The sequence below is a fragment of the Carassius gibelio genome, chromosome A5 (genome assembly GCF_023724105.1).
Source record: "Carassius gibelio isolate Cgi1373 ecotype wild population from Czech Republic chromosome A5, carGib1.2-hapl.c, whole genome shotgun sequence".
Taxonomy (NCBI): domain Eukaryota; kingdom Metazoa; phylum Chordata; class Actinopteri; order Cypriniformes; family Cyprinidae; genus Carassius; species Carassius gibelio.
In genome coordinates this window covers 35840515-35867498 of record NC_068375.1, presented here as the reverse complement: position 1 = coordinate 35867498, position 26984 = coordinate 35840515, and the positions used below count along the sequence as shown (strand labels likewise).

Below are 26984 nucleotides of genomic sequence, written 5' to 3'. Positions count from 1 at the left end.
GTTTGCATAAATAAATATAAAGATTTAGGAGAAAGTTATTAAAATGCACGTCATTGCATTGATATAGTTATTTCAAATAATTGCATTGTATTTGCCGATTGTCTATCCCAAACAAAGAAACCTGGTGGTCTCAGTAGTAGTCTCAAATTCAGTGTCACATTCATTAATTTGGTTATGAAAGATGTTGTTTTGGCAAGCTTGAAGCTGTGAATTTCTGAGCTTCACACATGGATGAATCATTATTGATTATGTTAAAGTTCATTAATGAGGAGAGATGTGTGCCTTTGAGGTTTCAATCTTATTAGAATATAAATACATTTTTGAATTTGTTTGAAAAATAATGCATTATACCTATAATATTATATGTAATATAGTCTATGCTAGGTTCTTCAGTCACATGAGAAGCCAGCTGTAAAAAAAAAAAATGAGATATTTTATTTGTCATATATTTATGCTTGTACACCAGCAAAATAAAATGCATTTCTATGACTCCATCGCAATTTCAGTGAACAAATAGACAGCATTCCTTCCCAAGATGCCACCTGTAGTGTGTGTCATGACGCAAACATAGCACATATTTGGGGAGAGTTAAACATTTGTCTTTACTGAAATACTTAGAAACATAAAAAACAGCATAAAACAAATGTATCACTTTTAAAAGAAAAAAAAATATTGAAAAAAAACAAAACAAAATTAACAAAAACGTCACTTTCCTTCGATTTCTTCTCTGCAACATTCCTGGGTGCTTTCGGCACTCTGGTTTAGTTTATTCATTAAGGAATTTTTTCCCCCTCTTAATTAGTGGTTCATATACAATAGTCACTTTCTGATCAATGTTTTTTGGAGGTGAGTTGGGAATAGGGAACTCGCTGCAGTGTTGCTTAAACACAGCACATTAAAAGTACATAGAACAAACATTTGGGCACCGAGTTTTATATACATTGGATCTCATGTATTCTGTAAAGGCATCCATTTCTTTTAATGCGTCTTTAGCATTACGACTTATTCTCATCCATGCGGGGCAACATCGTAACCCCCTATTCGCCGTCTTTTGCCTGTCCACGTAGGCTACTGCAGGTAATTTGTGTCATTGTCAAGAGCAAACTGATGGATGAGAGTATGAACTAGGACAATGCCAGAGACAGCCATAACAAGGGGAGAAAGAGAACGGCCAATACTTGAACAGTGGATCCATGAGCCTTTAGACAATGCTGGTCTGATTTGGGCTTTTTGGAGCACTTTTTTTTCTTTCTGGTTGGTGCTATAGAAGGTTCCATATTGTCCAGCAGATCTGAGTCGATTTTGTCCAAGCTCTGGTCGAGGTTGTTGGACATGGTTCCCAAAGGGCCGTCATTTAGACTCTGCTTATTACGAGTGTCGTTTTTCGCTCGCTCTACCTCCCGAAACTTGGTTTTGGAGATGTTCTCCTTCTCTTTCAGGGGATTGTTGGTGATCTGTCGGCTGTTGTACGATGAAGGATCCGGGAGGGAATTACTGGAGATAATGGAGGATTTGTCGTTATCCGAAAGACAACACCTGGGAATGCTTTCGCCAAGAGGATCATCGAGCGAGTGGAACTTTCCAGAGCGTGCCTTGGTGTTGAAGATACTGGTTTGAACCTGTGACGGGGAGTCCACGCATCCCTCCAAATCGTCACTTTTCAGTCGCTTAAGGTCCTTTCCGGTTAGAGAGGTCGGAAGGTGGCACTCCAGCTCGGAGCTGGACCCTTTGAAGTGCTTAAACCAGTCCCACAATGGCCTGGCACGACAGTCACAAATCCATTGGTTTCCATTGAGCCTCAGGTACTGGAGGGACACCAGTGGGTTCATGGCCTCTCCTGTCAACATTGTGAGGTTGTTGAAAAAGAGAAACAAGGTGGTCAGCTTGCCCAGGTCATTGAAAGCCCGTTGTTGCACATGTATGATGCGGTTCTGGTGCAGGAGCAAACGGTCAAGGTTGGTGAGACCTCTCAGCATGTGATCGGTCACCACCTTGATCTTGTTGTTATGTAAGAATAGGTGGGTTAGGTTGGCCAGGTCCAGGAAAGTGTCTTCGTGCAGCGCCAGAAGGTTATTATCCTGCAGGTAAAGATACTGAAGCGAGAAGAGTCCTCTGAAAACTCCCACCGGGAGCTCTGACAGCCCACACCTGTGCAGGTGAAGGGTATGCAGCTTGGTCAGTCCCCGAAACGCAGTGGGACTGATGATGCGAAGGTTGCTGTTGTCGCCAATGTCTAATTCTTCCAGTTTTTCCAACCCGTAAAAGGCTCCCGCCTCAATATGGCTGATGTTATTCGAGTACATCCACAAGACGGTGAGGTTATGCACTGAACTAAAGCTGGTGGATCGGACCACTGTCAGTTTGTTGCTCTGGAGGAATATTCGCTGGCTTCGGACAGGGATCTCTGTGGGAATGGAAAACAGACCCTGCTGTTGACAGGCCACAGTTGGCCTCGGCTCACTGTAGCACACACACTTTGCTGGGCAGCCGTTCATCATCGGCACCAGGTTAAGCCATAACACCAGGCAGAGGAGGCGACCACCTGTTGAGAAGAGACAAAAGGCCAAGGGGTCAGTTCAAGGTCAAGTCATCAACTACTTAATTTGTCAGGAGACATAATTTCATGTTTGCTGTTAAATCTGTTGATCTGCTGAACAAATTTTCATGAGCTGGAAAATGGGAATGTTTAACTGTGATCATGTAACACATTTTTTAAACACTTCTAATCAGCATGAGTGCATTAAAATTGCTCAAGCGACAGTAATTAACAATGTTTAAAATATATATAAAAAAAAAAACAATAAATTGGTTAAACAGTCTAACTTTCTATTTTCCAAAGACAAAGAATAATAATAAAAAAAAATACATCAGTTTCCACAAAAATTTACAATTTTTAAGCAGCACAACTGATTTCTACATCGATAAGAAATTATTAGTATATAGTTATATATATTTGATTTCTGTATTACAGATTCTGTATTATAGATATAAACATACTCATTTCTGAAAGACCAAATGTCAATATGACCCTAAACACTGGAGTACTTGCTGCTGAAAATTCAGATGTCATCAAAAGAATAAATTGCATTCGAAATAAAACATATATCTTAAATTGCAATAATATTTCACTATATTATTTATATATATATAATAAATAAATGCAGCCTTGATAAGCACAAGAGACGTCATTTTAAAAACATTAATAAATCTTAACTTTTCCAGTTGCTTTGGAATGATACATATTACAAAATTAAATAAATAAATAAATAAATGAATAAATAAATATATCAATTTACAAATCAATTTAAATAAAAAATGTCTTAAAGCTAATAATAAAAAGTCAATATAATGTATAATTTGCTTTGCTTTTAGTGACAACACAAAATGCATTTTTATAAACAAATAATAATTCATATTTTTAGTACATTAATTACAGTACATTTAATTTACATTTAATAATCAATGATATATATATATATATATATATATATATATATATATATATATTATCTGGGGAAAAAAAGATGCACATTGTAAATCTCTCCAGGAAATTACTTCACCTATAAAAAAAAAAAAAAAAAAAAGACAGCATATATTTAATTCAGACACCACAACAAAATGTGCTCTTCTATACATCAAACAGCTCTAAAATACCAGCTTGCACGACCTGTCTGTACTTGTGCCTACATGAATGCTACCAGCAAAAATGTGTGCCGCGGGATCCATTCCCATCCATCAGCCAACGCAAGCGAGGAAAGCCAATTGTGAGGGCCGATAGATGAAACATTGGAGGGAGCCTTGAACAAAATTAGCTAGTGCTAATAGCAACGATGGAGCTAATCACATTCCTGCTTGGTGTAAGGGTTGACATTTAGTCAGTCCAGAGGAAGATAAGTGTGCTGTGGGTGTTTGGTGCGTGGTTGGGTGAGACGGGGCCAGCGGGAGGACTTAGGATCTGAGTTTCATGGGAGTATGGTGAGTGTGAACATGCTTGAAGTGGTTCTGGTATGTTACAGATAAGATGGCCTCCTCTCATCTCTGATCTAAAGCCCAGTGGTGTGTGTGCGGATGGATCTTGCACAGATGTGTCTGAGGGTGGTTTTATCCACGTGAGGCCCTCAGATAAGAGATGCTGTTTTTTTCAGTCATTCTTGAGGCCAGCCATTATGCAGGAGACCAGATGATAAAACACAGCCATCTATGAGATCTCTATCACACATCACTGAGGGATTGATGCAGGTAAATATTTATCTCTGGACAATTTGAGCTTCACATGTCAACAGTCCTCAACATATGATACTTCTGAAGACCTATGAGAATATCAACAAGAAAGATATATAGATTTAAATACACAGAGAGAGAGAGAGAGAGAAAGAGAGAGAGAGAGAGAGAGAGAGAGAGAGATGATGATGATGATGAAACTACGGTCTGCTGGACCATAACCAATGATTTGTATTCTATAATATATAATTTGTAATAAATTAGATTTTAATGTATATTAGAAAAGAAAAAACATTATTTTACATCATTATAATATTTCACAATATAAAATTTGTTCCTGTATTTTTATCAAATAAACGCAGCCTTGATGAGCATAAAAACTCCTTAAAAACATTAAAAATCATTCTGATCCCAAACTTTGAACAGTAGTGTGTGTGTGTGTGTGTGTGTGTGTGTCTGTGTGAGTGAATTAACATTGCAATTAACATTGCTTTATATCCTTAAATGTAAATTAAATTAATATAAAACAAATATGTAAATGCACCAGTGTGCAGGGATTTTTTGTGTTTTGTATAAATATGATAACTGTAACGGAGGCCAGCGAGTAGTGCTGTGCAGGTAAACCTCACTCCCCGATCTCAAGAGACGCACTAGCGACAGACGCTAGTGGCTGTAGCCATTTAGCCTCCTTGTTAGTGCGTCCGCCTCCCATGCCGGAAGACCCGGGTTTGAGCCCCGCTCGGAGCGAGTGCGAGGAGCGTCAGAGAGGACCCGGGTGAGAGGGGTTACATTGGTGCCGTGACCCGGATGGGAGTGAGGTTTAGGGGGGTGAGTGTAACGGAGGCCAGCGAGTAGTGCTGTGCAGGTAAACCTCACTCCCCGATGTCAAGAGACGCACTAGCGACAGACGCTAGTGGCTGTAGCCATTTAGCCTCCTTGTTAGTGCGTCCGCCTCCCATGCCGGAAGACCCGGGTTTGAGCCCCGCTCGGAGCGAGTGCGAGGAGCGTCAGAGAGGACCCGGGTGAGAGGGGTTACATTGGTGCCGTGACCCGGATGGGAGTGAGGTTTAGGGGGGTGAGTGTAACGGAGGCCAGCGAGTAGTGCTGTGCAGGTAAACCTCACTCCCCGATGTCAAGAGACGCACTAGCGACAGACGCTAGTGGCTGTAGCCATTTAGCCTCCTTGTTAGTGCGTCCGCCTCCCATGCCGGAAGACCCGGGTTCGAGCCCCGCTTGGAGCGAGTGCGAGGAGCGTCAGAGAGGACCCGGGTGAGAGGGGTTACATAACATACAGTAAGACCATGAACAAAGAAACAAACTGACAAATACAGTAAAACAAAAATACAAATGAAACGAGCAGTGCTTTATTTATTTTATTTATTTATTTTCATGAAGGTCTATTAACATTATTGCTCAAGTTAAAGCTACAGTAGGGAACTTTTGACGCTCTAGCGGTTAATAAACAGAACTGCTTGCGTCTTGCGGAAGAACATCGTAGCCGGAGCTACTTCTCTCTGTTTATGTCTATGAAGAATCACAAAGGTACTGGGTTACTCCGCCGCGTTACCCCCGAAGCAATCTAAAATAGTCTGAATATAAACACTTATTATAGGTGTACCCTAGTGATTCAGGACAAGCCAAAAACACGGTTTGGAAAATGGATTCATGGTGTACTCGCTTATTATGTTCATTTTTTCTACATTTTGAACACAAACAAAGTTACGGACCGCAGCTCTGATTGGTTGTTTTTTACCGGGAGAGCATGACTTTCTGCAAATGGCAATAGGACACTGGGAGGAGCCAGATGAGCTTGATTTTTTTTCACAGATTATCTGTCTCATATTCTACTGTCAGGACATAATGACAGGTTTAACAAATATGTAAAAATATATATATTTACAAAAGTTACCTACTGCAGCTTTAATAATAGCCTACAAAACAAATCTAATAAAGTAATCAAATGTAAATGAACACTTCATAGTTCTCACTGTATGAATTGATAGATTAATTCTTGTCAAAGCTAACGTTATTTAGATTGAGATCTGTTAGTGATTTTCTCTTTGCGTTTTTTGCTGTTTGATTAACATTGATGGTCCAAATGCCAGTGGTGTCACTTTAAGACAAAATATACATGCATTGGATTTTCTCTTTTTTTTATCAAACATGTCCCACAATTTAGTAACAGTGAAGACAGCATTTTACAACAATCACCGATTGTGATGATCATGACGTTTAGTTTGGGTTTTAGGGAGGAACAAATGTGCACCACTGTTAAGGGAAGGAAGTTGCACTAAACGAAACGTGGCTAGTTTTCAATAGTTTTACCTCTTATCTTATATATATATATATATATATATATATATATATATATATATATATAAGAGGGGCGGAGAGGGGGAGGGATGTCAGAATCACGCTCAGAATAAATCAGCAGCAAGATAATGGTAAAAGGAGGGGATAGCACTCTATAATCACTGGATGTTCAGACATCATTTAACTTTTAAAGAAAGACACGGGGAAATGTCACTATTCAGTGTAAACTCTGCCTACCATGCATTCATTTGCTGTCCATGGAATTCTTTGACCTATCAAAGTTATTGCTGGGAATTTCATGTCCTTTAATATATTTTATAGTAATGTTTATTTATCTTTATTGTTACTAACGTTACCTTATGCACTTCAAGTGTTTTGAGATGGAATATTTGACCTGGAAATGGACTCTATATATTAGCCAGGGCTTGACATTTAACGCTTGTCCGGGACAAGTGGATTTTGTGAAAGGGCAAGTGAAAGAGAATTGTACTTGCCCGACCGGACAAGTAACCTGATCAAACTTTTAATAACAAACAATAACTAGGGCATCACCGAAACTTTTATGAGAATGATTCTGGTTTTATTACTTTCAGTGTAAACGGTGACTAATAACAGATAATGTATTGACAGTATCAAGGTCGCCTCAGTTGAGGCTCGTGCAGTCTGTCATACTCGCTGAGAAATCATCACTATAAGAACAGCACACACACAAAAAAAATAACAAAAAAAAACTTTTTTTTCCCCGGACAAGTAACTTTTTCATGTAAAAGCTTTTATTTCTTTTTTTCTCAATGTTACTAGCAAACTCTAACAGCAAGGTAAATTAGTGTTAGTATTGTGTAAGTCTTAACTCTCCATATTTTGCACTTGAAAAATAATATTGTGGCTCTTCTTGCTGAATTAAAAATACTATACATATATATATATATAAATTTTGCAAAAAAGTACAAGATCAGGCTAACTGAATATATGTGATACCAAATAAGGGTTAGCACAAATGTAATCTAAATGTAATCCAAAAGTAATCAGATTACGTTACCAAAATTGTGTAATCTAAAGGATTATATTATATATAATTTTTTTCATGTAATCTGTAATCAGTAACTGATTACAATTCATAAGTCATCTACCCAGCTCTGTGTGTGTATATATATATATAATACCCATTTAATACCAGCCCATTTAATACCGGGTTTCTTGCAGCTCATTGTGAGCTTTCTGAAGGCCAATTAACTGCAGAATTAAAGTACCAATTAATATCAAGTGCCAAGTTTAGATGTAGAGAGAAGGAGAAAAAAAAATGTGATTGAGACTTTTTGTTAACTGTTGACGTACAGCACTAGACACCACATTTGAGTGAAATGAGCAATTGGAGTGAATACCTGGATAAAGATTTTATTACTTTTATTCATATCAGAATTTATGCTACTTTCATTTCTAATGTTGAAGAAAGAGGTCCACTTATAAGGTTAATCAAAATATCTAATGAAAAATATAAATTTGGCTAATATTCAACTTAATCTGTGTTTTTGTCACATTTAATCTTGTTTTCTAGAAAAAAAAGCTTTGCATTAACTTGAGAATCAAAATGACAGAGCTATTTTCAAAAATTTATCTTTAATACATTAGCTCTTATATATTTTTTTTTTCTTAGTTTCAAAAAAAAAAAAACTTTAGTGAGGTTGACATGTTTACTTGAAAAACATATTTCTAATGAGGTACGACAATAACTTATAATATTATTATTCTTACACACAAGTAAATATGTGTTGTTTAGACATTTTTACTCAGATAGAAAGCCACCCCCCCCCCCAAAAAAAAAAAAAACTGAAAGAATTAAGAACAGTCATAGTCATAGACATGAAACGTCACCACGCTATGATTTTTATTATTTGTGAAATTATCATGATGAACAAAATGTGTAAGAGTCATAAACTTTTGTTGGCCAGAGAGTTTATTTTCTACAATAATCCAAAATAATATATCCTATTGGGTTTTTGTCAAGGGAACCAGTGTGATGCAAAGTTCATAGTTGGCCTAAAAAACATTAGATATGACATGATTATACAAACTGTGATTTTGAACTTCCCAAAGAAGTTCAAAATCACTCTCACGGACCTTTTCCTGGACTGTGCCCAGCTGGTGGAATGACCTCCCAATCTCAGTTCGTACAGCTGAGTCTTTACTCATTCTCATTTAATACCAGCCCATTTAATACCGGGTTTCGGGATCTATCCCTAGTAATAACTTGTTTTCTTTGTCCAAAATGAGGATTTCCTGGCAAGTCAAAAGTTATTACTACTTTTCTGAGTAGTCTTTCTATCTATCTATCTATCTTGATGATGGACTGACAAAAGCTCATTATTTTATGATGGACTGACAAAAGCTCATTATTTTGTGAACATTCAGCAACTGTTTCATCGACCGCCACGTTAACATAGTCAGACCCATGTGTGAGATTTTCCACATACACATATAGAAGGCAGAGGAGCCTGTGGACGCTCCTGCACTGCTCCCTGAATTCTTCTCCATCCCTCAATCTTGCAGCTTGTTAAATGGAGCTTGCTTGAGGCTTGACAGCATCCCTGTGTTACACTTTCCCTCAAATATCCTCCTTCTCCCTCTCCCGCTCCTGTCATCTTCCACCAGTGAGCCGTCAGCCTTCCTCTCTGTCTTTCTGCTTCACAGTGTTTTTCTTTCACCCTCTCTGACGCTAGAAATATTCCTTTGCTGCGCTTTGAAACGTTAGGCTTCATGAATCTAGCAGACCTCCTGTTTTATCTTCTAGTCATTAGCGGACTATCCCCACCCACACAATGCATGGCGGAGACCCGCTTTCAAAGCTCCCTTTTTTTCATCTGTAGCCGACCGTGCTAACCTTGTGGTTCCTCGATGTCTTTCATCTGTTTAGTGCCGAGTAAAGCTACTCAAAATGTCATACACCATCCTCCAATTATTTCAGTGCATTGTCTCGTCCCCTGGACAGTCACAGCCATGTCCTTTATTGCCGGGCGCCCTTCACTGTGAAGGCCATTTGGCAAACATGGACTAAACACGAGCACTCAATGGTTTTCTACCTTGTCTCCATTGGTATGCAGGTCATGCCTCTCCTTTCTCTGATCCCAGTAAGGAGCCCCGCTTTGCCTTTTTATATTTCTGTTTTTCTCCTTCCCTGTCAAGGGGATGCGAGTATCCTGTCATGCCATCGAAACAACAGCCCATTTCATAACAAGTTATTGGATTGCAGCCTACAGTCTATATAGTAGCATTCTCAAAATGTTTACCGACCTATTAGTTTGGCATTAGCTCTGGTATTTTTCTAAACTCAATAGAATCGCTCCTAATAGCGGCAGCGCTCCAGCCGACCACTTACTCATTTTGCAGAGAAGCCAAGCTGCATTCTCAGATGACGAGCTTATTAGCAGTGCACCGTTCAACGTGCTGAGGACCACCCTCTTACTTACCTGACAAGCCGAATGGTGTTTTCAGCTTTGCATAAAATGCACTGATTGCTGCTAGTCTCTACACTTGTGTGAAAAGCTCTCATCCTGATATAAAAGACGCCACGGGATAGCGAATAAACCATTGATAATCAGGGAGGTGAAATCAAGGATACTTCTCTGCTGTCTAATTTAATTATTTGTATGGAAAACAAAAAGAATACTGAATACTGAACAAGGATTGAGATAATTGTGCACAGAGAGAGAGAGCGAGAGAGAGAGAGAGAGAGAGAGAGAGTGGCAGGGGGGACAAGTGGCAATCCCTGACTTTTGCAGATTTGCATATGGAGAGCATGTAAACGACATTTACACTATTTTTATCTCAAACGTAAGTGGTTTTCACAAGTAATAGCAGCCACTTTCTTGAGACCAATGTGATGTTTTGGACATGGTGGATGGATTTAAACAAACTACTAACTCCCAATTTGTTAGCTTTAATGCAATATAGCTCATCCTGCATGTTATTATACTTAACAAAAAATATTATATATACATATTTTATGTATTATATATATATATATATATATATATATATATATATATATATAACAACAACATCTTCATAAAAACTAAATTTTGCACACACAAAAAAAGATAATACTAATAAAATAAATAAATGAATACTATGGAAGTCAGTGGCTACCATCAGCTGTTTAGCTGATTACTTCTTTGTCTTCAGCAGAAGAAAGAAACTAAACTCAAGGCTGAGTAAATGATAACAATTTTCATTTTTGGATGATCATATCCCTTTCAATAACATTAGTCCATAACATTAGTTTTTATTACTGACATAAATAATCCCTCAAATCATGTGACTTCAATGCGACCTGTATTTTTTTCTTTCTGTTTTTTTCATTAAAAAAAAATAATAAAATAAAAAAAATCCTTAAAACAAGATAATTTGGTTTAAGTTTGGTACATCCTAATTACTAATTATAAGTACTAGTTGTAATTTGGGATTTTTAATGATTGTAATATTTTTGTGTATATATACTGCAGTGCAATGTGACTTGTGGGTGGGCAAGCATTCACTCAGAACTCCCTGGCAATGCCATGACAACCACCCTGTAAACCTCACCAACTGTATAAAAATGCTTTGGCAACCAGCCGCACTAGGACTGCATTGACAGGTTTTGTGGGCATTTGAGTTGCCACCAATTCATTCCCTGTCAGTGCCATTCTCTGCATCACATGAATGTATAGCCTTACTCATTTCCATATAGTTGACATTAATTAGACTCATTACCTCTGAATAAACAAATGAGCAAAAGTGCCAACATCTTAATCACGGAGCTAAATATAAAAATAAATTCACCACATTTCAAGCCTCTTTAGCACCCACTGGTTCCGCTTCATTGTGAGCTTTCTGAAGGCCAATTAACTGTAGAATTAAAGTACCAATTAATATAGAGTGCCAAGTTTAGATGTAGAGAGAAGGAGAAAAAAAATGTGATCGAGACTTTTTGTTAACTGTTGACGTACAGCACTAGACACCACATTTGAGTGAGATGATCAATTTTGAATACCTGGATAAAGATTTTATTATTTTTATTAATTAAACATAGCTATACATTTGATACAAATTGATGCTACTTTCATTTCTAATGTTGAACATATCAAAGAACAAGACGTGAAGAAAGAGGTCCACTTATAAGGTAAATCAAAATGTCATCCAATGAAAAATATAATTTGCCTAACATTCAACTTAATCTCTATTTTTGTCATATATAATCTAAATTTCTAGAAAAAAAAGCATTACATTAACTTGCGAAGCAAAATGACAGAGCTATTTTCAAAAATGTATCTTGAATACATTAGGTCTTATAATTTTTTTTTCTTAGTTTCAAAAAACAAACAAACTTAAGTGAGCTTGACATGTTTACTTGAAAAACATATTATTTCTAATGAGGTAAGGCAATAACTTATATATTATTATTACACACAAGTAAATATGTGTTGTGTAGACATTTTTACTCAGATAGAAAGCCACCCCCCCCCCCCAAAAAAAAGAAATAAAAACAGAAGTCATAGACATGAAACGTCATCACGCTAAACAGTTAAACTCATTTTAATTTGTGAAATTATCATGATGAACAAAATGTGTAAGAGTCATAAACTTCTGTTGGCCAGAGAGTTTATTTTCTACAATAATCCAAAATAATATATCCTATTGGGTTTTTGTCAAGGGAACCAGTGTGATGCAAAGTTCATAGTTGGCCTAAAAAATATTAGATATGACATGATTATACAAACTGTTCAGAGCAGATACAGAGCTACACACACAGAAACAGCACTGGTGGGACGAACGGTTCAGGAATAACAGTACCTATCCAGCATTCTCTCAGTGTGAATGGATGGACCAAGTTTCTAAAGACCCGGTAGGCATTATTGACCTGTAACCCCAGACGGTCATGAGTTCAAACGGTTCCTCTACATCTGATCATGAACAGCAGCAGCAGTGTTGGTGTGGGTGTAGGTGTTGTAGCTGATGGCAGGCTCTTTTCTCTCAGCTCTTCTCAATACTTTTGCTAATTGCTACTTTTTCCTCCTTGCGGCAAAATCCATCATATAATCTCACCTCCTTTGTCTGCTTTTCCCTTTTCTCATTTGACTTTGTTCTGAATTCATCTAGACTCTTTTCTGATGTCATTGCGACCTGTGTGAGTGACTATTACATCAGTCATAGAACTTATCAGTCTGGTGTAAGAAAGCCAAAGAAGTTGAGAAGTAGATGTTTTTTGTTTTGAGCAACATAAAAAAAAGCCTAAAAGACAGCTGCTTCAAGCTCATGAAATATTACAATTTAAAATAACTGCTTTATATTGTCATATATACTGTATTAAAATGTTCTTTATTACTGTGATGCAAAGCTGAATATTTATATATATTTATATACACACATCCTCTGGACATAAAAGATTAGGACACCAGAAAAAAGATTAAGGACAGAGGAAATATTGGGTGAGAGTAAAGGTGACAGAGATGAAAGGTGTTGGGACAGGAACGTGAAGATGCATGGTCAAGGAGAACAGATGCCCGAGCTTTCTGCAGGAACATTGAGCATGAGCTGTGGAATGCAGATGATTTTATTGATGCTGGAGCAAAGCGAAGCAGATCAGGACTTATTTGTGTCTGCCGTCTGTACCACATGCTCTAAGTTTGCCAGATGGTTCATGAATAACAGAGAATCGAGCAGGTTGCGTAAAAATAAATAAAGAAACACACACAGACCCTTTGGTTTACTATTGAAGCCGGAAACATACTTTGAAAGTTCGCAAATGCAAGCATAAATCTTTGGCCAACACAATCCCATTATACAAAAGTAAAAAAAAAAAAATGTTCTAAAAGCAGCTTAGAGAACTAAAAATAAGCCATTTTAGGTTGATTTTCCTTATATCCAGATTTAATATACAAATATTTACAATGGAAGACTATAATCTTTTTATTTATATTTTTATTTTTTATTATCGTGGGGTCATAAGAGGAAGTCTCTTATGCTCACCAAGGCTGCATTTATTTTTTTTTATAAATACAGTAAAATCAACAATATTATGAAATATTATTACAATTCAAAATAACCATTTTCTGTTTGAGTATAATTTAAAATCTAATTTATTCCTGTGATGCAAAACTGCATTTTCAGCATTATTACTCCAGTCTTCGTTGTCACATGATCCTTCAGATATCATCATAATATGCTGTTTTGCTGCTCAAGAAAAAGTTATTATTCTTATTATCATTAATCTTTAAAAAAAAAAAAAGTCGTGGCTTCTATACCTCTGGATTTGTCTAGGATTCTTGAATAGAAAGAACAGCATTTATTTGAAATAGACATTTTTGTTAACATTAAATAGTAAATGTTTCTACTATCACTTTTGATTAATTTAATGAGTCCTTGCTAAACATAAGTATTAATTTCTATAGCATTATGACACATTTAAAAACAAACAATCATTAATTTGAGCTCAGTAGCTAATATTTGTTCTCATACCAGACTGTGTTTCAGAGCGGAGACTGCTTTATTTAAGTGATGGATTTTCAATGAAGGCATTGTGAGTGAGTGAGGTTTCAGGTCCATAACACTTGACCCAATCTGATTAGTATATCAAACATATTAATAGTCTGAATATATATGATAACACTTTCTAGCTCTCTCCGTTTCTCATCCTCCCACCCATGCGATGCACATCTCTTGCTAACTATTATGATTTCCCAGCCTATTTCTCACAAGCCCACATGCTCCACCTGGAATATAAGCCAAAATAAACACAAACACAACTATAATCATATTATATTCAAAACTGTTCCCAAAGCTTCAAGTCAGCATAGTCATAACTAATAGTTTTAATACTCAGAGATTAGTATTGTACCTGAGAGAGCCTATATTACATGCAATCTGCATCTCTGCAGAATCAGAGCCATAAAGCATTAATAGCTCCTTGCTACTGCTAGCTGTTGTTTTACTACTATTTTTGTAGTATTAAAGTTATTATGTAATATTTTGAAATAGCTTTTGCTTATACTTTGTTATAATTTTAAATTTTTGTTATGTGCTTTTGTCATTTTTATAAGTTATTAGTTATTTAGGTTACATTTATTTCTATTTCAGTTTTAATTAAATTGTAGTAGTTGTAGTGCTTCAACTTAAGCTAAACGAAAATGAGAAATGTTGCTTTGGCAACTGAAACAAGTTTTAATCTCATATTTACGTTTTATTTTATTTCAGCTTTATTACAGTTAACAAACAACATTTGAATAGTTTTAACAAAGGTAATAATACAATCCCTGATTTCTATTCAGAAGAAGGTAGTTCGTTATCATTCTAAACATAATTGTATTATAAAAGATGAGCCATCAATATTTTTGGACAGTTTTCCTAGAAGAAAAGATTACAAATTTCTAACATTTTGTTAACTTTTATATATCACTACCACAGTTTTATTTTAGTATTATTTTTACTATTATATTATTTATTATACTATTTCTTTATTATATCTTTTTTTTATACTAATTTTAGAATTTACTTTTATTTTTTATACATTTCTATTTATTTGTTTGTTTTTTTTCTTTATCCATTCATTTATCTATTGAGCAACTTATTTTGTGTGTGTGTGTGCAACACACAACATAAAGTGTAAAGTCCAGGCTAGCTGCTATATGTTTTGCGTTGAGGTGATACTTGAGGCTCGATGTGCGCTGCGGTGATATGCGAACGCTAGTTGGTGCTTCAGTATAATTCGTCCGCCGAAACTCATCCAGTGAGAAACGTTCCGCGTTGCAAAAATACGTTATTAAAAATACGGGAATTTTTTTCTGTAATTAATTAATCTTAGTTAACGCGTTATTTTTTGTGTAATTAATTAATCTCAATTAACGCGTTAAAGTCCCGGCCCTAATATATATATATATACATATATGCTTTCATATATCAATAATCTAGTACTCTTAACTCTTTTTAAATACATTTTTATCATGCATGCCTAAATCTATTATGCTGAACATATTTTTACTCAAATCAGTATCAGATTCTGTGTGGAGCAAATGTTTCTATGCTGAAGCAGAAAGTGGGTTTTGAGGCATATGAGTTTTGATTTTTGGTTTCAAATCAAATGTATTCATCTTTAACGTCATGCTATATTAGTACATAAACCAGAGCGGGCTGATGAGCCATACCTTTCAGATACCTCAGATCCAGCATATTTACTCCACTACAAAGACACATTTAGTTTCAGATAGCTAACCCTGTGGACAGATCTGTCAAAATAAAAACACTCTCTTTCTCCTGCGCTCCCATGAAAAAAACATTCAGTGGCGTTCCAGACACGCCGCTTTCATCACAATGTAAACAATTTATTTTCTGTGAGTCGAGACGCGCTGGAAATCCCCCAACTTCGGCGAGACTGACAGTGGCATCTTTTAGGTGCCTAACTTAATGAGATCCTGGACTGGCGGGTAAACATGCTAATTCAGTTTTGGGTGGCAAAGTGATTCGAAATGCAGTCTAGAGTAAAAACATCTGCGAGTTTAAACAGTTGCACATTGGAAGCAAATTGAAAATTGGCTCAGCGGACAAAGTGCTGTCATTCATTCAGGCTTTTCTCACCCAATATATAAATATGCACATGTTCGTGCTGGAAGTGATTTGCGCACCATTCATTATAATGGAAAAATGTTTCAATGCAACAAAATTTGACACTACTAGAAGGCAGCGTGTTTCTCTGAGGATTTATTCATGATTAGATAACGGAGGACAGGCTGTGATCTAAAGAGGGCCATCAACTGGTCATTATCTTGAGTACACACACAACACTTTGATCCAAATAAATGGCTGAAAATGGAGGACAGGACAGACAAATTAAGTTAAATTGTTTGCTTGTTAGGCTCATTTTAATAAATATATATGTTCATTTTATTCTGTAGTAAGCAATAATCCCTGTCCTCGTCTCCCACACAGAGTATTCCTTGTTAGTACATTTATTATTGAGATCATAACCCACAGTTCATATAGTAACAGGCCCTGTGGTGTAGATTCTACCTAGAGACCAGTAAAACCTATTAAACAGGCCCTTTTTTACACTCTTGTAGCATTCAATTTTTAATGAGTCAAGGTTTCTTGCCGCAAACACAGTCATTTTTGTCTTGTTTTTTCCACATGTCAGGAACTTATTATGACTCGTTATCAAATTATTTTTATTATTTTTATAGTTTTTTTGCATTTAAAATGAGTAATGATGTTAATCCCTCCCTCCGAACCACCTTCCATTTAGACATTTTTTAACTCTTTTTAATTCCTGATGACATTCTTGTATTCCTTGTTGAATATCTTTTCTATGGAAGCTTATTTCTGCCATGGAATAAAAATATAAAAAAGGCAACTGCAAGTTTCTGAGTTTTGCAGTTGTGAGTTATTGTGCATTTTAACTCTGAATTTGTATCTAGAAATTCTGATTTTTTTCTTCATCATAATTCTGCATGTGAATACATTATGATCAGGTGTCAAAACCTTTAGGAGAAGTAAACTCAGAATTCTGAGGGGAAAAAAAGTCAGAATTGTGAGAGATAAACACAGAATTGTAAAATGAAAGTCAGAATTATGAGACACAAACTCAACATTTTTGAGTTGTGAGATATAAACTCTGAAATTCTGAAACTTTTTTTTTATAAACTAAAAAAAAAAAAGTCAGAATTTCTCTTGTAAATATGTCACATAATGTATATACAATATTGCAAATGTTCACTTTAATGTGACATCAATGTGAGTGTTACACTGAAGATGTTAGATTATGTCTATATAGTACATCACTCCCTATTTCAAAAGCGCTAATCTCGTTTCCTATTATTAATTCCCATTAACTTTCCCAGTCATTAGATGCTCTTCCACTGGATGCAGCAAACGAACAGTGCTTGGTCACACATGTACTATATAAAACATATTTCACCTCATTACCCTTTTTAACCTTCTTTTCATCCTGTACTAGAATGTTAATGACCACAGTGCTAAGATTTCACTCGCTGTGTCCACCCGTAGCAGTCAGACTAACACAAGACTCAACGACCTCTCACATTTCAATGAACTCATGGATAAAAACAGCTGAATGGCACCGTGGAGCTGTCAACTGTCAATATTGAGCTCCTGAGATTAAGTGTTTGAATGGGAGCGTCTCGTTGTCTCGCTCTGTGGTCAGCCGTAGGTCAGACGATACGGCTCAGATTCTTCACAGACACAACACCGTACAGATGTGCAATACAAGCTTGCCTTTCTACAGTGAAAAGCATCATTCTGGAGATACAAGTGTCTCTTCAGAAAACGCTACTGTAGTTCTTTTGTGTCTAATTGTGGTGCTTTAAAACATGACAGTTTATTTTGTGTCCTTGCGATAAAACAATGCATTTGTCCCTTGTTATACATGCTCAAAATCAACCGCACCATGTAAATGTGTGACCAAAACCGGTTTACATTTCTCCAGCATTTTAAAAATAGCTTGCATCACAGTCGTGCTAAAATACACAAACAACAAAGGCTTTTCTTAAAGCCACGCTGGCATTTTATCATTCTGTCAGTTTTTAACATGGTGTGTACATTATGTAACTCATGCGACTGGATAATCCATATTCTGCCATCGGAGACCCAGTTTCTCTGCTCTCTGTAGGAGGAGGTGGGGTGCATGACTTTTCCACGACTTTGCATGTAATGACACGTCTGGCCGGTATATGTTAAGTGTCTCTGCTCAGGCTGTATTTCATAAGAGGAGCTAGAAAATAAAAGATAAACACTGGGAATCCAGAATGACACCTAAAAGCTGATAGAAAATGATAGAGAGAGAAAAATCTTGTCTCAAATGCAGTTGTTTGCATTATCATCTTTTCAAAAAGCATTTATATATGTTCAAAAGCATGAAAGGATCTAAGGCTTATTTTTCCTCTTAACAGAAAATGCCAACCCATATGAAAGAGAAATCATGAATGAGATCTATTTAATATTTCAGCTGTTTCTCCTAGCCGTCAATGAGATGAAATTGAGAGCAAATGTTTTTTTTTTCTCCTGATAAAAAAGTAATCTCATGTCTTCTTTAAAACAGTCTGAGATCACAAGATATCAATCTGAACTCAAACATTTCTCAAATTCATCCATAACTAATTAATCTAAACTACACCACACCAAACAATTCTACAGCTCTATACTCTGATACATCTGAGCAATAAAATTGCCTTCTTAAAAACCTATAAAATCATAAAGATAAATATATATATATATATATATATATATATATATATATATATATATATATATATATATATATATATATATATATATATATATATATATATATATATATATATATATATATTAGGGGTGTAACAGTATGCAAAAATCACGGTTCGATACTTACCTCGGTTATAAAGTTACGGTTCGGTTCATTTTCGGTACAGTAAGGGAAATAAATGCAAACATTAAACTGCAGGTTGTTTATTACTATAAACTTTTTTTTAACAATTTGTTTACACTTTTTTAAAATAGTTTTTAATAATATATATATAAACTTAAAAAAGAATAAGAAATAAAATTCTGCTGCAAAGTTCCCCACTAAATAAAATACTCTCAGTCTCAAACCAATATCATATAATAAAATATAATGAAAAATATAAATTAATAACTATGATTACAGTGCAGCATTACCAATCCCAGCTTGTAGGCCTGCTCATATTTAAAAAAATATATATAAAACTTTTCCATAGTGTAAAGTGCAGCATCAGCAGTTTCAGTTTTTAGGCCTGCTCAGATTTCTTATTGCGATCGGAATTAAGAGCAAAGGTCTGTTTAAATGCCGACAGGAGCTGCGTTTGAATTACAGTCGTTTTTTCCCTAGTTGTAGTGATGTTCACACTCGCGTGATGCCTTTTGAAAACCTTATTGCATCTGTCAAACATGGTCTATTTTGCCGTCGGTGTCCTTTATCAGTAGGCTTTATATTTATGCTCAACATGAAGTATAGATATTGTTGTCGTGAAGACAAGATCCTGGTCTGTCGGCGGCCTCCCTCTATGTCACCTACAGTAGTAGCACCAGCACGATTCTGGTGTGTAAAGACAGAAAACGCGAAGCAGCCATCACGCAACTGACACGCAGCAGAAATTTAAATTACATTTCTAATCTTAAAATGTATTATGGGTAAATGCAAATGATTTGGACAATATAAGTATGTTTAGACTTACAATATATAAAAACATATTTGTGGAATTTTTTTTTTAATTTTTTAATTTTGCAAATATTTATTTATATATGTAGATTCTATATGGGATGCTACTTCTTGTGTGTAAACACACCAAAACCTGTGTAACATTTATTGTATTAAAGTTTACTGAAGAATAAGCCTTTAACTATTCAACAAACATTATATACTGACACAAAATTTCCAGAAAAGTCATAGGAGTTTACAGTAAGTAGAGAGCATTAATCACATATGCAGCGTGTTTAAAAGCACATTCATTGCATATGTTCAGCGTTATTTAACAGCAGAGGAGTATATTCATTGCATGTCCCTCATAATGAAAATTTGGATTGCTTAAGACCTGCGGTTGCACACATCTACTAAATATTTCATAGTCAGACATTGACTTGTCAGGAACTGTCTCATCAGTTTAACATTTTGCTCCCTCGTGTTGACACGCTCTGAGGATTTGTAGCTGCCTCGAACTTCATATTTGCCAGGATTAAAGGTTTTTTTCATTCAAGATGTACTGTTAATTTAATTCTTTGTTTGGAGGGCTGCAAAATGTAATGATGATTTTGCATTGTTTTCATGCTCTATTTATAGCATTCCACATTAAAAAAAAAAAAAAAAAAAAAAAAAATTCTGCAGAGTATTGCAAATATATACTGTGCATGGTATGCATGTAATGCCCAGATGACCTTCTACATTTCCTAAAGTGTGCAGTCTACAACACAGCACACTGTATCCCATAATGCAATGCACACAACCTGACCTTGCACATTCAGTGTAATAAATGATCTGAAAGTAATACCATCCATTATTTTTGAGGGACAAGTCTTGTTAGCGTCAAAAGTGCGCCCCTGCTGGTAGATGTAGCTGTTACTACAACAATAAATTAAGTTTTTTTTTTTTTTTTTTACTGTTCTAATTTTAAATTTGCAGCAAGTAAACCTTTATGTATACAATATACAATTGTTTAAAGGTTTGTGGTTAGGTTTTTTATTTTATTTTTATAAATTCATATTTGTATTCAGAAAAGATTCATTAAATGTATCAAAAGTGACGGTAAATACATTTAGAATGTTACCAAAGATTTGTACTTCAAATAAATGCTGGTCTTTTGAACTTTCTATTCATAAAATAATAATAATAATAATAATAATAATAATAATAATAATAATAATAATAATAATAATAATAAAATACTTTTTCTATATTGAACCGAACAACTGTTTTCAACATTAATAAGAAGTATCAAATCAACATATTAGAATGATTTCTGAAGGATCATGTGACACTGAAGACTGATGTAATGATGCTGACAGGAATAAATTACATTTGAAAATAAATACAAATAGAAAACAGTTATTTAAAATTATAATAATATTCCACAATATTAGAGCTTTTACTGCTTGTTTATCTAATAAATTCAGCTTTGGTAGGCCTAGTACTTTCAAAAATGTAAATTAAAATCTTTGTGACCACAGACGTTTGAACAATGCCTCCTGGTACAGTGCTTGGAAAACAAAGCTGCACAAAATCATGCAAGTAATAAGTAAAGAATATATATATAGTTTAGGGCCGGGACTTTAACGCGTTAATTGAGATTAATTAATTACACAAAAAATAACGCGTTAACTAAGATTAATTAATTACAGAAAAAAAAATTCCCGCATTTTTTATAACTTATTTTTGCACCGCGGAACGTTTCTCACAGGATGAGTTTCGGCGACCGATTATACTGGAACACCAACTAGCGCTCGCATATCACCGCAGCAGCACATCGAGCTTCAAGTATCACCTAAACGCAAAACATGTAGCAGCTAGCGTGGACTTTACATTTTATGTTGAACTATGTATTATTTTGTTGGTGCAACAGTTTATGTTGAACTCTTTAATGTTTTGGCCAAGGTTTGTATACTTAGTATGTTATGGCCTCTGAAGCAACAGAGAGATGTTTTCTAATAGTCAGTGTTTCCAATGTTCTGAATGTAATTGACATTATTGTGTTTTACTTAAAAAAAAAAAAAAAAAAAAAAAAAAAAAAACACTTTACAGAAGGTTCCAGCACCTATAAGCTTCCTGAATTTCTGAAATGTACTATTTCTAAATTGTTTCTAAATATGCTTTTGCTACACGTCATGGCAAAAATTGCACTGGTCTGCTATACTTGGTTGAACAAAAATAAACTATTTTGTTGCTTAAGCTTATGTATTCAGTCATTATTCAATGGTATACTATAAATCCATGTGAAATAAAATTACTTCTCACTGTTCTCAGGTCAAATATTTATATGCGATTAAAATGCGATTAATTTCGATTAATTAATTACAAAGCCTCTAATTAATTAGATTATTTTTTTTAATCGAGTCCCGGCCCTAATAAATAAATCCCGCAGTGCCCTTCAAAGTCACAAAAATGCCACCTGTCTTTGCTCAAAGCCCTCCCATTGTGTATTCAATCTGATGGGAGGCTCTCTGTGAGATCATCCCTTAATTACATGGCAAATGAGCCATGACAATGCCATTAAAATTATGTTATTTTTCTCTTGCATTGACTAACTGTCTCCCCCGCCCCTTTTCACAGAGCTTTTACTAGCAATAAAATTCAATTTCCAGGTTTCCAGCCTAAGGGGTTAAAAATGCATTACCCCAGACTGAGGGAAAGTGGGAGCTAATGATTCAGCTGCATACAATCCAAGAGGCTTTCCATCATCACTGCTGAGTTATTGGCCCGATGCTTACAGTATCGTCCTTTATGTGGATGTGCGTGAATGTGCGGATATCTATGAAATGAGAGTGCAGATGACTGAGCAGAACAAGTTTGAGAATGTGTGTCTGTGCTGTTTTCAGTAAGATTAATTGGTTACCATCTACAGCAGATACAGCACGAGAGACCGACCCAAACGTGTTATGTTTCATTCTGTTTCAACACTTACAATGGATAGCAAGTTTAAAGGTGCTTTAGGGAACTTGTGTAAAAAAAATATTTTTTACATATTACATGTGGGATCTCCTAATCTGACCACCTGAAACATTGCCACAACACCTCTGAGACAAGCTACAGATATCAGTCGAACCAGCTTGGTCAAGCTGGGAGAACTTAACTTAGTTAGAGAGCTAGGGATGTAACGATTACCGGTTTGACGATAAATCATGATAAAATTCCCCATGGTTAGTATTACCGTTTCATCTTTTTATTATCATTAATCCGAATTAGATTACCGTGATTTGAACAACTGGCGATAAATGAATACTGTTCAGCATAAAGCACAGTTTTCAGCACCGCTTCATCACGAGCACAAATTATGCCAACTCAAGCATTAAACATAATTAGGGACAAATGTGCGAGGTTAAAGCATGTTGTACATTTTACATTTACATTTATTCATTTAGCAGACGCTTTTATCTGAAGCGACTTACAAATGAGAATAATAGAAGCAATTAGACCAACAAAAGAACAGCAACAGTATACAAGTGCCATGACAAGTCTTAGTTAGTCTAGTACAGAACGCATTGCCAGTTTTTTTTTTTTTTTCAAGAATATTATAAACAAGAAAAGAAAAGGTAAGTGCTAGTATTAGTTGGTTAAATGCTGGCAAAAAATATGAGTCTTTAGATGTTTTTTTGAAAATGAGTAAAGACTCGTTGGCCACAGTCCAGGCAAAGGTCTGTGAGAGTGATTTTGAACCTCTTTGGGATGGCAGGACAAGACGTCGTTCACTTGCAGAACGCAAACTTCTGGAATAAGTTCTACAATTTGTTAATCTCCGCTCGAATCTAATTTGCTGCTACATTGCTGCACATTGACGGAGCACACAAGTTTGCACATAATGTGGCCTACAGATCGCTCGCATATATTCAGGAAAGAAATGAAAAGTTACAGCATATTCTCTCTGTTTCTGAAGTGACTACCTTTAGCTTTGCCATAGTAGAGAGAGACATTTTTGAGACCAGGCAATTGATAATTTAATATGGACTTGGTCTAATTGTAGTGTTCCAATAAACCATGTTAAAACTATTCTTCTAGTACTATGCATGTATTTTTTGTTTAATATAATTTAGCTGTGGAGCTAGGAGCGGGAAATGTTGAACCAGGAGCGGAGTGATTTTTGAATGCTTGGAGCGCAGAGGGGAAATTGTTGCCTCTCCACTTCGCTCAAATACTGAATGAATGTTCCGAAGTGATACGAAATCGTGATTTAATAATCGTGATAATAAATTTTCATACTGTTACATCTCTACAGAGAGCGAATCAATCTCAGGATGTTTTAAATCAACTTAATGTGCATTTGGGAGCATGACATGTGTAAACCATTGTCATGAGAAGCACTTCAACAAAAGATAAACTTTAACATTATTATTATTATTATTATTATATTTTTCCAATTAAGTTTTTTTTTACTGTAAAATATTACAAAAATTATGTTTCTTATATTAATTATTATTAGTATTAATTTAAAAATTGTATCAACATTTTTAAAATATTTAGCAATAGACATTTTTAAACATTTTTAATTTTAAAGAAGGATAAAGACATTAAAAATTACTTGTATATTATAATAAAATAATATAAAAGTGAATTTTAATGTCTTTATCCTTCTTTAAGAGGTTTTAACACTTCTGCCAAAGCTATGAATTGATGCAGAGAGCAGATGAAGCCGTAATGTTTGAGCATGAATAAAGTTAGGACATAAAATTGTAAAGAAGCTGACACAATTACTCCACTCACTGACTTGAAGGCCTGTGCGACACGGGTATCCAAAATCTATTGTCTTGATTTAATTAGCAAACATAAACCATATTACGGACATTGCGGATTCAGCACAAACGTGCCCCGGCATTTTTGAGCTGTTAGAACAGGGCTCTCACTCAGGGTCATATGGCGTTGCTAAAAAGAGTTGTTGCTCCTCTATGCCCCGCCTTTCTGAAATATGTAGATTTTTACAAAGCTCAACGTTCTGAAAAGTGCTGTGTGCTCTGATTGGCCAGCTATCCAGTGCGTTGTGATTGGCCGTATACCTCAAGCGTGTGACGGAAATGTTACGCCCCTTACCGGGTTCAGGAAACTCCTCCGTAAAATGCGCCGCACAAACACGAATATTTGAGCTGTACTATTCTGTAACAATGTTGTAAATAAAACTTAACCACCGATTTCTAATTGTGTCCTCTTTTGGAAGGCAAAACAAAGTAGTTTTGCTTTTGCAATTAAACACATATGGCGGTGGCAACAATAGGCTTGTTTGAGATGCATCGCTGCTGCATAGTTGATGATACCTTTCAGTTTATGACAAAGTATCGCAAGAGCAATTTAAAAGCTTTAAAAGCCGTCTGCTCTCCAATCAGTTTCATGGTATTTTGATGTCATATGCTGATCGGTCTGCGTAGTGCCGATGCACCTCTATCAAGCCTACTACCAAACTAGAAGGCAAGCGTGCAACCTTTAGCCAAAAAAGTGTAAAGGCTAATGCTAATGCTTCCAGTTTGCCGGTACGTGGGAAAGGAGACCAGAGAGCGTTTTTTTTTTTTTTACATTTATTTATGAATGGAAGAGAGGCTTCACTAAGCTGAATAAACTTTTTAGAGGGAACAGTTTATCATTTAATGAATCAACAGACTATCAGCAAATCTCCAAGATGTTTTACACTAAGCAATACTTTTGGATTTAACAATTTTTTGAGTTTACACCAAAAAGCTTACAACGTTTCTCATTCATTACTATGGTATCCGTAAATGGCGACTGAGTGTTGCACAATGTGAAAGTTGTCAAGCGAACCCGGATGCACAACTTTTTTCATCCGAAAGTTAGATTTTTTTATTTTTGATCTGAAAGAAATTTGACAAAGTCTAGATTTTTGATTACCTCTTTTGTGTATGTAATTTGTTTAAATTATTCAAGTGCACTAATTGGAGAGGCTTGTTGTTCAATAAATGTTTAATTTAAGCAATTTTCTGTATCACTTCCTAATTCTGAAGATACTTACAACTGATAGATTTTATGAGATGAAAGGGGAACTGCCCTGATAAAAAATTTCAGCATTGACCAGAGAAAAACCTATATCAGTCGATCTCTAAGAGAGATGAAGGGATCAAAATGTAAAGAAACTAAATGATAGCGAGGACTGCATGGGTTAGAGAATAAAAATATGAATCAGTAGTGATGTCAAAAGCCCTTTAGTACTAATTAAGCAATAAAAACAAACAGAACTGTAAAGAAACTAGTCTTTCTACAGTTTTGGTAATAAGTCATTTGGTCACCAGAATGTTCATGGTGGTCAAGTCATCCATGATGAAAATACTGGAGTCTGCCTGTTAGGAAAATTACAGCTCTCCATGAAGATGGCACTTAGCAGGTTTTTTCTTTTCTCCCTCTCTCTCCTTGAGTTTGTCCTTTTAAACACAAGTGGCTGCCATTTTTCTGCTTTTACTTTAATTTATTAGAAGCATGTAACCATAACAGTCAAAGATGATTTATGTAACATGTACTCACTTTTTTGTATGTAATATAAGTACTTTTTTTATATTAAGTAAACAATATTTTTATTATTATTATTTTTTTACTACTAACCATTTCCATTTACCAATTACTGAATAAATATATTAAGAAAACATATTTATTTATTTACTACTTATCATTTCCATTTACCAATTACTTGATAAAATTACTTGAAAAAAAATAAATAACCCAAACACTATATTCACTTTATTCAGAGACATTGACCGTGAAGGCTGCATGCCAATCTTTTTATTTTACTGAATAATATTTGTATTATTTTAACTGGTTTTGAGAGTAACACACTTAATCCACAATCTAAATTATCAAATGAAATTATTCAATATATTGCATATTACAAGAGTTAAACGTGTTAACGGTGTCAAAAAAAAAAAAAAACAACTAAAAAAACACAACTAGACCAGCTAATAGCCTGGTCTAACCAACTTCAATCTTAGGTTAGATAAATGTGCAATGGACTTTCCAGTTGTCTTTTAACTGTCCTCCACATGAGAATCAAAATTTTAGGTAGTTGGCAGCACAAAAAAAGTGTGCCAAATCCCATCCAAAACCAGTCAACAACCTGGTCTGAGCAGCTTAAACCATCTTAGGCTGTTTAAATGTGTTACTGAGGCTGTTTCCGGTTGTCTTTTAAATTTCCTCTACATGAGAATCCAAATTGTGGTTGGTTCACCCTCATGAGCTTGCATTAAAAACTCTAGTCCAGAAGTAAACAAACCCACAC

General features: G+C 35.4%; 1 protein-coding gene across 1 annotated transcript in view; it reads right to left on the bottom strand.

Moving 5' to 3' along the window:
- Positions 1 to 415: 415 nt before the first annotated feature.
- LOC128014204 (reticulon-4 receptor-like) overlaps positions 416 to 26984 on the bottom strand; it is an 82832-nt gene continuing 56263 nt past the window's right edge. Inside the window, exon 2 of the mRNA XM_052597587.1 lies at positions 416 to 2542. Coding sequence (XP_052453547.1) covers positions 1125 to 2542 — 1418 coding nt within the window. The 3' untranslated portion in view covers positions 416 to 1124. The remainder of the gene's footprint in view (positions 2543 to 26984) is intronic.